The 14,760-nt window shown below is 26.1% G+C and overlaps 1 protein-coding gene and 1 pseudogene across 1 annotated transcript; both read right to left on the bottom strand.

Moving 5' to 3' along the window:
* Nucleotides 1-707: 707 nt before the first annotated feature.
* Nucleotides 708-6,444, bottom strand: LOC113559418 (death-associated inhibitor of apoptosis 1-like). Its single transcript, XM_026965229.1, has 6 exons — nt 6,012-6,444; nt 3,987-4,302; nt 3,646-3,861; nt 3,392-3,579; nt 3,270-3,328; nt 708-1,763 (listed from the first exon to the last, which is right to left on the bottom strand). The coding sequence occupies exons 1-6, from the start codon at nt 6,237-6,239 to the stop codon at nt 1,295-1,297; spliced, it is 1,476 nt and encodes a 491-aa protein (XP_026821030.1). The 5' UTR covers nt 6,240-6,444; the 3' UTR covers nt 708-1,294.
* Nucleotides 6,445-7,958: 1,514 nt separating this feature from the next.
* On the bottom strand, nt 7,959-12,175 carry LOC113557780 (annotated as a pseudogene).
* Between the last annotated feature and the right edge of the window lie 2,585 nt (nt 12,176-14,760).

Raw genomic sequence — 14,760 nt, 5'->3', positions numbered from 1 at the left:
CTTAATTCTATAAACAATAACTCAAAACTAGGTACAAAAAATTAAATTAAAACCTTGCCCAGTTTGGTGCATTGATCTGTTGTCATCATACAAAAAGTGATCGAGAAATTATTTTATTAATTTTATATTTGTAATACTTCACGATTATTTTATTTTTTCATTTTATAAATTTTTGCATGACTACTCCTCAATATAATTTCCAACATATCAAAAAAAATTTTTTTTTAAATTCAATTTTAGCATTATAACTTAATTATGTTTTCTTCTTCCATTGAGTATTGAAATAAAAGTTGATATTTAAAAAAAATGAATTACTTCTCTAATTTTTTTAATTTTTTTTTTTCATAGATTTTTAAATAGTTCTTGTTTGTTTTTGTAACGTTAAGTGATCAAGTTCCAGGCTCTACTCAAAGTCAATAATATGTAAAACTGTTGATGGTATAATATAGAAGCTAATATTTAAACTGACATTAAAACAATGTGGTAGCCATTAAGAAATAATCTCTAAACAATGATAGTATATATTATATATATCTATTATCTAATATATTTATTTATGTTATCTTGAAATTAATATGTAATATAAAACTTATCATTAGGAATAAAAATAAATAAGATTGGCAATACAATAATATTACAGTCTTAAATTATATATACTTAAATATAAAAAAGGTAATAAAATAAAATATCAATATAAATTAATGAACTTAATTATTAATACTTGATAGAACAGTAGTACTGATGTTTGGAATCACGAGAATCAATAAAAATTGGCATTTAATGTAAAGATAAGTAAGGTAAAGTACAAGAAAATAATAAGATAACTATTTTGTATCATCGTGTACATTTTTGGGAGTAACACTTAAATAGACAATTTCAACTTAATATTACATTTAATTATATTCTATTCAATAAATTGGATAATATCCAAGGTATTACTTTATTCATATTAAAGTTAAAGCAAGTTTTTTAATAATAATACAAGTAATGTAAATTATATTATCAATGACAGTATATTTATACAATAATAAATAGGGGTGGTAAAAAAATGTATGAGTGGTTTAATCTAGTCATATATGAATGCAACATTAGACAAGTAATCAGTCAAGTACGACAATATTGTTCCATTCACTTAATTCTAACTTGATTCTTAGCGTTATAAATTCTTAATAAATGATTAACAAACTAATATTAAACTGAACATAAAAAAAAAAAAAAATTATAATTCATATTTGTATATTTAACTGTTTTGATATATTAATTTTAGTTGTAGATCAGTTCATCTTTATAAATGCTATATGAATATTTGCATATATGCAAAAACTGGTTCAAAACAAACTAAACATTGTTTTACTTTTGAGGCGCATGTATAACAAGTAGATATGTGTCTACACGGTAGAAATACAGCTTGCATTTGTTCTTTGCAACAAATCTTACAAAGAACTGGATCAATTAATTCATTTGCATTCTCTGATCCAAAACATTCTTGACTGAATTGTTTTAAGTTAGTAACATAAATGCCAACTCTCATAGTCATAGTAAATGGCTGTCTGCATATAGCACACAGTTCAAGCGTTACTGCACATTGGATACATGCAATAACGTGACGACAAGGCATGAAAAGAACTTCCAATTTTTCTTTAAAGCAAATTTTGCACAAGACTGAATCAGGTATTGGTGGTTCCTGTAGATTTACACGTATAATAGTCACAGGTTCTACATAGTCTGAGAATGTATTATTTTCTACTGATGTTTCCAAATTCCTATAAAAATTAAAAAATTATTAACAATACATTACTACTTTAGAATAAATGCTCTAATTGAATCAAGTTATTCCATTATATGTATTTACAATATACAATAAGAATATTGCAAATTTGCAAATTAAGCATACATTTCTACTAAAATAGCGACAAAATATATTTTAAGTAAATATTAAAAATTTAAACTGAATTAGTCTAAAATAAAATTGAATTTAAATAAAAAAATATCTTAAAATTTAGTCTTTTGCAAAAAATATTTTTAAATAACTAAAATTAAGTTTATTGGAAATGTAATATTGCCAAGTTATTAATAAAAATACATCATAAAATAAACATGCAGCTTATGAAGACCATATTTGTTTAGTCTATATTAAATTGCAGTTTTTGAAACTAAAATGATTAAATATAATGCAATTTAAATAGTTCAATAAATAAGGAAAGACATTAATTTCACAAGTATAAAAAATAATTATTATTTTAAAAAAGTAAAAATTGCTATCTTTGTTATACAAGTGCCAATTCTTCAAAACCTAGATATTTTATAAAAAAAACATTAAATTTTTGTTTGTTAACAATGATTATTAATTAAAATTTGATTACCTAATTACTTAATATTTATTTTTAATTTAATTACCTACAAAATGTTATAGATTATATAAATTAAGTTTAATTTAATTTAAATTTGTAGCATAACTTAAATTAATTAAAATAGGTATTTATAAACAATATAAAAAAGTTTTTTAGTATTATTAATGTAAAAATACAAAAAGACAATTAAATTGTTTATTCTTTAGAGCAATTGTTTATGCAATGGTTTAATTTATAATAGGTATATTTATGACAGATATTATTGTTATATTTATTGTTATATAATGATACAAACTTGAAAATAAAATTAAATTCTTACAAAATCAATTTTTATTTATTCATAAGTAAATAATTGAACTTGAAATTTAGATCAAATATTTATATTAGCATTTAAGTAAATATCATGAGATTTAAAAATTATATAACCATATATAATAGACTCAAAATATTCCACTTTTTAGTATTTATTTGAGTTGCATATGTATGATTACATTTTAGTTGGCGAGTAAAAGAGCTTAATACAAATTTAATATGCTACCTATTACAATTACAGTGATGATATACTCGATGATAACATTGAGTCAACTTTGCTTCGTTATCATTCAAGGTTTAAATCATATTTCTCAATATTTTTATAGTATACACATAGAGACTTTGAAATAAAAACTAATGTTTTGTTGGTTTTTTATAATATAGCTAATAAAAATATTTTATATCAAAATTATTGTTTTTTTTTTTTAAAAAAAGTTTAGATTATTATTATTATTTTAAAAATACATTATATGCTTATTTAACATATGATTAATAGTGAAATGAAATAGATATTTAAGTAGAGTTTTAATTTTTTTTTGGTATCTTGGTCTACATAGTTGATACACTAACTTTTGACTAAACCATAAATTATACATAGGAACAAACCTCAATGTATCACTGTCAACAGCTAGATGTCTGTGAATTGTAAATAACTTATTCAATTCCTGTAAAAGTAATGCAATGCATATTTTTAATAATATCTTAAAAATTAATTCAAAAATACTGACCTCCATATTCATTTGTAAACTATAGTTTACTTCACCACCAACCTCTTCCACAAAACGCTTGCCCTTACTTAAAAGAACATAACTGCAAAGTGGTGACCAACGTGCATGTTCAACCCAAGGATCATCATCAATTTCCCAATCCATCAGACCTTGATTACAGCAGAAACATATCATCCTATCTTTTTCACCTGAAATTAATTAAATACATTATTAAAGAACTTAATCATTCAAATTATAAATATTTCAAAGTTTACCTAAGTAAAATAATCCAGCTTTACAAAAAGTTAAAACATCATGGTTTAGTTTTTTTGTGAATGTTTCAAATGTCTTCAAACGAGATTCCAAAGAGGTCAAAGCTTTATAATTAAAGTGAACTCTCATACTTGTTTCTGTCATAATACCAACAGAACATAAGAAATTCTGAACATATGCAGTCATAACATCGGATTTATGTTCACACAAATTAAATTCTGTAAAAATAAATTGTCATTAAACAAATTATATTTTACTAAATATACATTAATATAGTTCAAAATACAAATACAATTGATATTAAAATGTAAAACATATTTTAATGTAATTTAAAAATGCTAACCTTGTTTTTCTTTAAAATATTGACATTGTGGAGATATTAATTTATGTTCTATATACGGATCGTCATCTTTTCCCCAGTATTCAATTTCAATCGGGCAGTATAAACATTTCACTTTATCTTGAATACCTGTATAATAAAATCCAGCCCTGGCCAATTTATCGGGTGTAATAAATTTTAATGGCCATTTTTTAAAAGTCTTTAGACGATTTTCATAAATTTTCATATCACAGATAGGTATGGTAGACTCTGGTGATTTTGTGATGTATTTAGAACTTTGAGAAGGTATAACAGGTTTATGACTAGGAGATGGAATAATCTGTAAAAAAAAAAAAAATAGTTATAAAATTATAGGGTGTTTCATTAATAACACAGGATTTAAATTGCCCAGTTATTTTTATTTCATGGGTTGGGTGACTTATTTTTGTTCAAAAATATTATGAGTTATCTCGTAGCAATGAGATACTGTGAAAGTTGTTTAGCTTATTTTATTTATCTAAACATGTTACAGCTTACTCTTTAAGAACACGTTTTGGTCGTTTTTTTTACATTTTATTGTCACAATGAATGTTAGGCCGAAACAGTGCACAATCTTCAATGGATCATGGGTAGAAATGAGGCACCTAATGAATCAACAGTTGATCGACAAATGACTAAATTCGTGGAAACTGGCTCAGTGCAAGATACTAAAACCCTTACACACCATCATAATTGCAGATCAGTTACAACTAAGAAATAGTGACTATATATTGCTGTAATATAAGTCATTAATGGTAATATAGTAAGTACTATATTGTAAGTACCTATATACAAAAATAATATACAGTAAAATTTAAAAAACAGACTACATCATTCAATGCAAAATTAAATTAAATAAGTAATTCTCAATGATATTGATTAATGTTGTGTTTAATTTTCTACACCCAACTAGAGATGTAATGTAGGTTAATATTACATCCTTCGAACTGTGACTCAAAGTACCAATAATATATTTATTTGATTCAAAGCTTTATTATCATAAGTAAATAAGTTTTACTATTTATCTAATCGACTATTACTAATATTCATTTAAGTTCAAAATACATATGATTTATTGTTATGTTCCTAACATTTTATAAATAAGTAATATTGAATGATTGAAATAGTATACTAGTTAAAAATACTTAAAATTAAAAGTAAAAAATACTTAATGAATAACTGAAATATTTGATATTTAAATATTTTAACAATTAAGTGTAAATACATTTTATTGCAATATCACCAAACTAATAACAATATTGTTTGACTAAATCAATAAATAAAAATATGTATATCTAGTTCAAGTTTTGAATGAAAACCAATAGTTAAATTAACTAGGTGTTTTAATAATGACAATGACAATATTTAGTGGAATACTAATAATTTAGAAACATAACATATGTTTTGGATTCAAAATAATCCATAATTACATTCACAAGTCAAATGTCATACACTACAGCACCTGCTCGTAGCTCGTTAGTCTTAATGTTCAATTTCATAAACAGTTTTTAAGCGTTTTAGCTAGTGCAAGATATCTGCCTACCGAGTTTTATAATTTCTAACTTTTAATTACAGCTACGGCTACTGTACAATTTAAATAATTCGAATAAATTACATTTTCTATCAATGTTTGTACTAATTTATCTCTATGATAAAAAAAATAATTTGACCAAACACGCAAAACCCGTCTACCGAGTAGTTTTACTCGGTAATTCGCCAGACCAATCCGGCCCCGATTGTAGCTTACCGACAAATGAGACGATAAATGGAAAATCTAGTTCCGTTACCTAACACTGCAGTTTCAATAACGACAAACAACACTCTCAGAAACAAGGGGTGACCAGAACGCGAAAAAGGTTAGGTTTAGAGAGGGACACACACTCGGTGCGGAAAAAAAAACATAAAAATCATAACCGTACGGGAAACGTGACAATGACGACGACATCACATCGCAAACCACGAGTAATATAAGAATCGAATAAACCTTACGGACTACGACTTTCTACTCACAGCAGCGGTTTCGGCGGTGCGGTCGTTGCCGACGACTCCGTCGACGTTACCGCCATCGTTTGCGACGTCGACTGCGTTGTCGTTGCCGCCATCGTCTCCGGCGTTGACATCGTTTGCGACGTCGACCGCGTTGTCGTCGTCGTTGCCGCCATCGTTTGCGACGTCGACATCGTTGTCGCACCGTGCGGGCGGGTCGTTCTGCGGGACGCGTTCAGGGCCGTTGTCCATGGTGGCGGCGAATGATGAGTAACCGAGCCAACAACGATCGCGTCGTACAGAACATACAATCGGACTATGGCGGCGACGGCCAGACGACAACGACCGACGGGTACGTTTTAGTGTGGGGGCGCGTCGGTGTATATGGCGTCCGTCCGGCGGTCTCACGCTGAGGCGGTGATTACGTACGGGCGGGTTAAGTACGGCACCAGAACTCGGCGCCGCACGACACCAGGAAATGGTTGATGATGAGGCGGACCGGAGCCAAACGTTTCGTCGTCGCCGTTCGCGCGTCGATAAGTGATAACACGAAGGTACGGTTTACACGAATGATAGTACAGTAGTAGGCACAATTAATCGTCTTCAATTAAAAAAAATAAATTCGTATTCTTTTACAAACCACTTTACTGGTTTAACGGTAAATATTAAATATTTCCGTATTTCATCATTAGATTCTGAGCGGAGTGATGTGCAAATAGGTGGAAAAAAAAATGTGATCGTTAAATTGGCTCCCAAAACCGGAAAATATTATGTTTGACAAGGGGTTATATGCGTTTACTTTTACGACGTCATTCGCAATTTTAATAATCGTAACCAAATGTATTAAAAATTTTAAATATACTAGGTATACAGTATTAAAGCTAATACTATAACAATCATTGTCGTTCGAAGCTCCAACATAATAAAACAATACCGGGAAAACAGAGTTGAAATCTAATTTTTAGAAGATAATATCAAAAAATACGATACTAGTGTAGGTAATTTACACAATAAAAAAATATTAATCACATAGAATAATTTAATATACTATTTTTATTTAAATTATTAATTTGTATTATTTATTTACAAGTATGTATATGCATAAAGGTTAGGTTAAGCATATTACAGTAGGTTGATATATTTTTTTCAAAAATATAGGTTTTATTATAATATACCAAATTATATTAAATTGTTCAAATTATTTACTGTTATTTTTAGAAATATAACAAAATATCAAAAATTGTTTGAGGAGAAATAAGTATTTTAATGATGAATATCGAATGTTGTAAACATTTAAATGTTCATAAAAAATTAATTTTGCTATATAGGTTGAAAAATTTACAAAGAATCTTGCATTAATTATTTGCTAATTATCATGGTTTTTAATATTGTTTAACCTATTTTTTAATTGAAAAATGAACAGTATATAATGAGTTTTGTATTTCATTTCTAGCATATTTACCCAACAAATAATTTTTAAAAAATGTTAAAAGAAAAAAAAATTAAAAGTTGCTCATGCCTATGAATAGTTCAAAAAGAGTAGAAATATTGTATTATGATTAGGTAATAATAAAATATTTAGTGAACATTTCAAATATCTACAGATATCTATTCTCAAATTACACACAAAAACAAAATTTAAAATTATTCTTTTCTTTTTTTTTTTCTGTTTGTCCTGATTATAAAAAAAGATGTGAGGAATTTTTAATTTTGACCCCCTCTAAAGTACAAACTAAATGAAAATCAAAGCATTTTACTTGTCGTTTACACATATACAAAAACAAAAAAATTCTCAAATTACATGGCACAGTACTAACAGAAATTACTTTTATATAACAATTAAATTTTAACGGTTATAATGTAAAAATTACATTTTTATCAGACCAGAATATCTAAAATTTAGCAAAAAAATCATAAGTAGATAGGTACACAAATTAAGTTTAATATTTTTTTTCATCTATATTTGTGCAATTAATAGCAACTTAAAACAAATTTTTTTATTTATTATAAAACAATAAACACATTTTGAACAAGTATTAAATTTGAAAATTTAACTAAGGAATTAAAAAAGAAAACATACCTTAAGACTTTGACAAAGTTAGATGGATTGTTTATAACAATTAATGTTGTTGTATTTTGTAAATTAAACTTGTTTATAATTTTACCTAGAATTTCAGCTATTTTATCATACATAAGTTATTAAAGCAATTGCTTACAAGCTAAAGCTTAACTGTGTTTCTTTGAATTGTTGTCAGGCCAATGCACAGATGCACCAATATAACTAATATAGCCCTTTCAATTTAAACATAAGCATAGGTATTTAATAAAACTAGTTAATTTCTCTGTAATTTAACTAGCACATCAATAGTACCTACTTTCAATGAATAATAGTTTTATTTGATATATTTGATAAATTTAAATAATTAAATTTCAATTATCATATTGTTACTCAAAGCTGAATGTAATTAATAATATATGTAAATAAGTTAAAATAATTATAATATTATTTTGTTATTATATAATAATGAATAAATTATTTAATGTTCACAATAAAATTAAAAGATTAATAATTAGGTTTTTAAACATGCAATTATGTAAGAACTAAGAATATACAATAGGATAGTAGTATAAAGTATTCATGTATACAGTAACCACTTTCGCTGTTCAGCAAACGATAAGACACGGTTATTTTTATTTCTATTTAAATCAAAACTTTAATTAGATATGTAAAAGTATTGTCATGCTGAAATAAATATTTTATTATTTAAATGTGAAATAATTGATTTTTTTTATTACAATTATTCAAAAACATAATTTGCTCTAACTTGGTCAATTTTAATATTTTTTTTTTTTTTTGATGAACTGTTTTAAAAAATGTGTTCAAAAAAAAATGGCTATCTTAAAAATTTAAAATTCTTAAATGCATAAACAATTTTTTTGACAATTTTTGTGAATTAAAAAACAAAAAATTGAATCTTATGCTATTCAATCAGCATTTTCATACTGTAAAAAAACCACTTTAAATATATTGATTTTCTATGGAGATATTGAGGGTGATACAGAACTTTTGGGACATAAATAAATGTATATAAATGTTTATATATTATATTATAGGCATATAAATGTATTATACTATTATGTGTAATGTTACATATGGACATTTAAAAGAAGCTAATTAATCGACTATTAACTAAATAACAATAACATATTATATTATTTATTACTTAATAATAATTAAGGTGTAAATTAGTCAAAAAAAATAAAAATATATTTAACATACCTTTGAAAAATTGACCAATAATTTGCTGTCAAACATACATATTTTACTTTTTAAATTTCAGATTTAATTCTTCAACTAAACTATTGAAAAGAATTTCTAAGTCCTCAATGTTCTTTGAAATACTGGTATTTTTGATAATGTTACTTTGAAATAATCGATGAAAACTGGAAGTTCTTTAAGGGGAAATGGTGATACTGTGTTTATAATAACTTATTATTAATAAGTTATGAATTTGTATTATTGAACTCAGTTTGAGTTGATTTTTCAATAGGATTGTATCCTACTACACTGAGTTTCAATTACTTGAAAATGAATGTTTTTAAGAACCTATTTATGTCATCACAATTTCTTATTATAGACTTTATTGAAATCGTTCAAACAATAAGAATGAAAAAGCAAATGAAAAATTAAATACAATTAATTTAGGTATAATTTAATTATTAACATACCTAATAAAAATATTATTCTTAATTCATAAAATAAATATTAAAATAGTTACATTTATTTTTGCTTTATAGAAATTTGATGTTTATGTTTAACACTGGTATATAGACTTACCCTTAGAAATAAATTTAAAAAAAAAATAGCAACCATAACACCTATTACCTTAATGTGAGTTCTGAGGTTTGTATTCTATGAATGAGATGCAGTCACAATTGTCTGTTTAGGTAAACATGTAATATTCTTATTTGTTAGTCTTGCTATGCCTTTCTGTTTATATAATCATAATTAAGTACAGCAAATTTAAGGTGAAGCCCATTAAGTAATGATTACATTTATAAATTATGTTGTTTGATTATTTGAAGAGTTGTTACAATGTTATACAGTTAAACTTTATGCGACTAATAAACTAATAAATCTTAGTTATCTACCTACTATGACTGTTCCAATTACAGTCAATAGTTGTATTTAATAAAAACTACTATTTTAAAAACCTATTTAACAACAATTATATAAAATACTTTTAATAAAAATTTGAAGTTAAACTATTATGTGAAGTGAGATTTTGTAGAAGATAGTAAATGTATTAACTTTAAATGAGAAAAAAATATATTTAAAAACTCAAATTTAATTTTACATATAAAACAAAAAACAAACATTTTAAATAATTTGTATGTTGATTTTTTAATTTTAAATCTGCTAATAATGAAGCTACTGAAGTACTACTTTTATCATGAAAATCTATGTTGAAAAATATTTTTCTAAAAAAGTCTACACTAGTTCACTTTGCACAGGGTATTTTAAATTAAATACAAGAAATATTTTTAGACACATATCAATCATATTGAATAAATAAATTGGAATTTAGGTATAATATCAATGACATTTAAATATACAAATAGTCTAATGTGGATAATTTTTTCAAACAATTTTGAAATTGAAGTTAAGAGGTTGATTGGCCTATAGCTATCAGGATTGGATTTGTCCTTACCTGGTTTTTTTAATGAGTATTATAGTTGCAATTTTCCATTTGACTGGGAAGTAACTAAGACGCAATAGTGAATTAAATAATGTGGTAATAAACACTGATCCTTTCGGTGGTAATTTTTTGAGCATGAGGTTTGTAATTTTATCATGACCCGGTGCTTTTTTAATAATTTGTTTAATTTTGATTGGCTTAACGTAATTTATATAATTTTGGACTGCATAATTTGGAAGTTCTAAGGTGTGTTTTACTCTTAAGTCGTTGGTTGGATTGGAAATGTGGTTGGAAGAAAAGATATTGTACAGCATGTTTGAAAAAACATCACATTTTTGGAGATCGGATATGACAAGTTTTGCATCAGTGCAGAGAGGGAGAATGGTGTTGATATCTTGTTTTAATAACCATTTTGTTACTTTCCATAAGTTTGATTCTCCCGGTCGCATATTTGACAAATTACTATTGTATGTAGCTACACGGTATTTCTGTAAAGATATTTGTACCTCTTTAGTGAGCAAATTAAGTGTTTTTTTATCTGCAGGGTTCCTATGATTTTTCCAAGTACGCCTGGCTAAATGTTTACGTTGAATAAATGAAGATATGTAATGTGGTTAGGTGCTAGGACTGTGTAGATTTTGAGGTACGTGATTTGAACAGGTTTGCGCGGCTTCTGTTATGACATTCGTCAAATGTTCGGCGGTTTGTTCTGCTATTTGAGTAATAGGTATACTTGATGATATTTTAAGATTAGATTGTATAAGGTTCCAGTCTGGTTTGCCTTTAATTAGCAGCTTATTTGTACGGTAGAAAAGAGACTGTGAATTAATCGTTATTTTTACAAGAATGTGATCCGAGTCGAGTTTAGTGAAAGGTTCTTATACGCATGTGAATGGATTTGATTATTAAAATATCTAATATATCGGGCATTCGGTTTATGTCTGTCGGAAAATATGTAGGTATATTTGGAGTTGATATTGAATAAGGTGTGTTCTCTTGAATTTAAGTTCTCGAAGTTCTTTATATATACAGGCTTCCGATATGTTTACGGGAAGATTTCTTATAACTACAGATAGTTGTTTATTTTCAGGAAATTGATAGGTGTGGTATTCGATTTCGGATACTCATCAAAAAGTTTAGTTGCGGTTCGTTAGTCATCTATCGAGTTAAGATTTAATTTTAGAGCAGATTTGGTGTTTATTATGGAGAAATTTTCAAAGGTTATAGTAGCTAAAGATGTATGAAAATTAACGTAATCGGAAATGTTGTACACATAAATAGGTGGGACTTAGGTCTGACCTGTGGTTGTTGAAAACTGTCGTTTTGTGTAGTAATATCCATTTCACCGCTGTCTTGGAGAGTTAGTAGTGGAGAAAATCTATTTTTGCTTGTATAAGCAGGTGTAAGAGCAGCACTGTTACTTCTTTTCTTGGAAGTGTCAGGAAGGTTGAGGTCTTGAGGTGAAGTATTTTTATTAATGGAATGCATTTGAGATTTACAAGCACACGCGTTTACGAAATAACAGAACGTTAGGGACAACTTGACACTACGGCTACTAATAACTGAATGAATTAATTTAATAAAAATAATTAATTTTGTAAGAAAAAATATAACATAATACCAATACTGTCTACCTATAAATTGTTAGGTACAGTTTATTAAGTTTTACTATCTGATTATCTGAGATTTACCATCAAATCGTTTTTAATCAATGGGTACTTTATAGATCATTTTATTTACAAACCTTTACTTCTGTTTAAGATAACTAACTATATTAATAGCTATACGTTTAAAAAAATTTGGGTTTACGTGAATTTTATTTTGAAGAAGGTATTCAATAAAAAGAATCATTAACAGTTTTGCGACACTGTTCATTTAATGTAGAGTTTTTTGTGTAAAATTCTATAACTATACTTCCTTTTTAAGATCTATTTGATATATCTTCTATACTAAAATATACAAAGAAATCATGAAAATAATTTAGTAACTAAAAAAGTTGGTAATAAGTAATTTATGCAAATAAAATACAAATATAATTCTAATATTATGAAAAATAAACAAGATTAATGGTTTGAATATTATTCTTAATACATACATGGATTTCAAATAATTATGATTTAAATTAAATAAATCTTACATTAAACTCATAATTTAGGTACAATTTAACTTTTTGCAGAAGTTAACGGGGATTCACTATCTGCTCTAGAACTAATGCTGTTGCAATGTGTAGATTCCTTGATAAACAATTCATATATTATATTAGGTAATGTAAAGATATTTTATATTTAATACTAACATTCAAATTTGGTTGCCATTTCATTAAGTTATGTTCGAATATTATTTTTTGGCCAAATTTCTCCTTCGGACATAATGTATCTTAATGTCTAGCATTCATCAATTTAAAGGCTTTCGTGTGTGATTCTATATTCTAAAGAGTATTTAAAGAAGTATCTATTATACTTTAGGTAAATATATATATCATTTATACATAAATAAAGTAAAATACAATGTGTTAATATTATTTTACATTTTTAAGCATTATTGAATCATTTAGTTGATTTTGATACCTATTATTTGTTCACTATACAATTTAAATTTAGCTAATTCAAAATATTATTATCTAAAGACAAATTGTTTTCTTGATATTAAGTGGGTTACATACTACGCGTTGTAGACGCTAGCGTACGTGTTTAAAAAACGTAGCGCTTAAACGCCTAAAAATAAAACTGTATGGTTTGCATACAGGCGTTCACAGTTTCATATTACCGCGGAACCATACTGCGTTTTTGTTTAGTAGATTCAATTCTGTTTCATCGGGTTCTTCTATACACAATGTCAATCATCATCATACGATTTATTAAGTTAAAATTCAATTTTTTTATCTTATACTTATTATCTGTATTAATGACTGTGGAGTTTCACCCGTACTCGGACAAATAACAAATAATTAGTCAGTTTTTTTTTTAATAAAATAATAATTAAACCTTATTTATAAACTACTAAATTGTATAAAAAAAATTATAATGCATTTTTTGAAGTCATTTTTGTGATAAAATGCATTTTTAAGGGTATTTTTGACTATTTTTCAGGGTAGGTATATTTGTATGGTTTAAACTGTTTAAAGGACATATAAATCCAGTTTCTAGTTATAAAAGACTCACAGAATATATTTAAAAAAAGTAAATATGTATTTTTTTTGACACTATAGTTTCAAATTAATTTGATAATATATTTTTTGGGTGGTAGGGGGAAAGAGTAGGTATCAAAATTCTATTCTTTCTATAAATAGAAAGCAAGATTTAAATATTTGCTTTCCTTTTGTGTCAATCCTAAAGTAATATATAATAAATAAATAAACTTACCGTTAAACAATTCATAAAATCATTGTCCTCTTAATTGAACTAAAGTATTTAAAAATAAATCATCGCTATCCGAGGCCGGAAATAAATCTTCTGATTGAGATAATATTTAAAAACCCGTTTGCGAAATAATATCATCCATTGAATTTAATATTTAAAATACAATCATACAAATATATAAGTAATAATGAATAATATAAATGTACAAAAATAAAATATTAAATAATGCTAAGCGCACATGATTTAAACACTAAACTAATGGACTATGATTTAAATGTTGGACAGTAGTAATGTACATGGTACGCGTCTGCTACAGTCTTACATAGTATATTCCATAAAGCGACGCTAAAAGGTCTGTTAGCCTGCCACTCCGAACTCAAAATTTTGAAATCAAACCTATTTAGATAATTAGTACCTAATTTGTAACAATTTGTAACGCAAAAATTAGAATTTGTAATCCAAAAATTAACTCCGAAATAGACATTTTCGAATTTCGGGGTTTTTGGCTGACTCACTTAATATATAACATGTAATTATAATATTGTAAGTGTATTGGTTTAAAAAAACTAAAATGTGTGAATAGTTATATTATAATATTTCTTATTCTTTAAGTCGTATATTCTTAAAAATTCATCTGTTCAAATTAGGAAATTTTGTTTTTTAATTGATCATAACATAAGTTTTACTATACTTAGTTTGTCATAAAAAAACTAT

The sequence above is a fragment of the Rhopalosiphum maidis genome, chromosome 3 (assembly GCF_003676215.2).
Source record: "Rhopalosiphum maidis isolate BTI-1 chromosome 3, ASM367621v3, whole genome shotgun sequence".
In the NCBI taxonomy this organism is placed as follows: domain Eukaryota; kingdom Metazoa; phylum Arthropoda; class Insecta; order Hemiptera; family Aphididae; genus Rhopalosiphum; species Rhopalosiphum maidis.
Note: the sequence above shows the minus strand (reverse complement) of the source record. Positions and strands in the feature narration are given on the sequence as shown.

What these genes read in the sequence shown, in the direction of transcription:
- LOC113559418 (XM_026965229.1), bottom strand. Translation starts at nt 6,239, where the DNA reads ATGGACAACGGCCCTGAACGCGTCCCGCAGAACGACCCGCCCGCACGG. An exon ending in GCACCGCCGAAACCGCTGCT is followed by an intron (nt 4,303 to 6,011) that starts GTGAGTAGAAAG and finishes TTTTTTTTACAG; the next exon opens with ATTATTCCATCTCCTAGTCA. An exon ending in ATATTTTAAAGAAAAACAAG is followed by an intron (nt 3,862 to 3,986) that starts GTTAGCATTTTT and finishes TTATTTTTACAG; the next exon opens with AATTTAATTTGTGTGAACAT.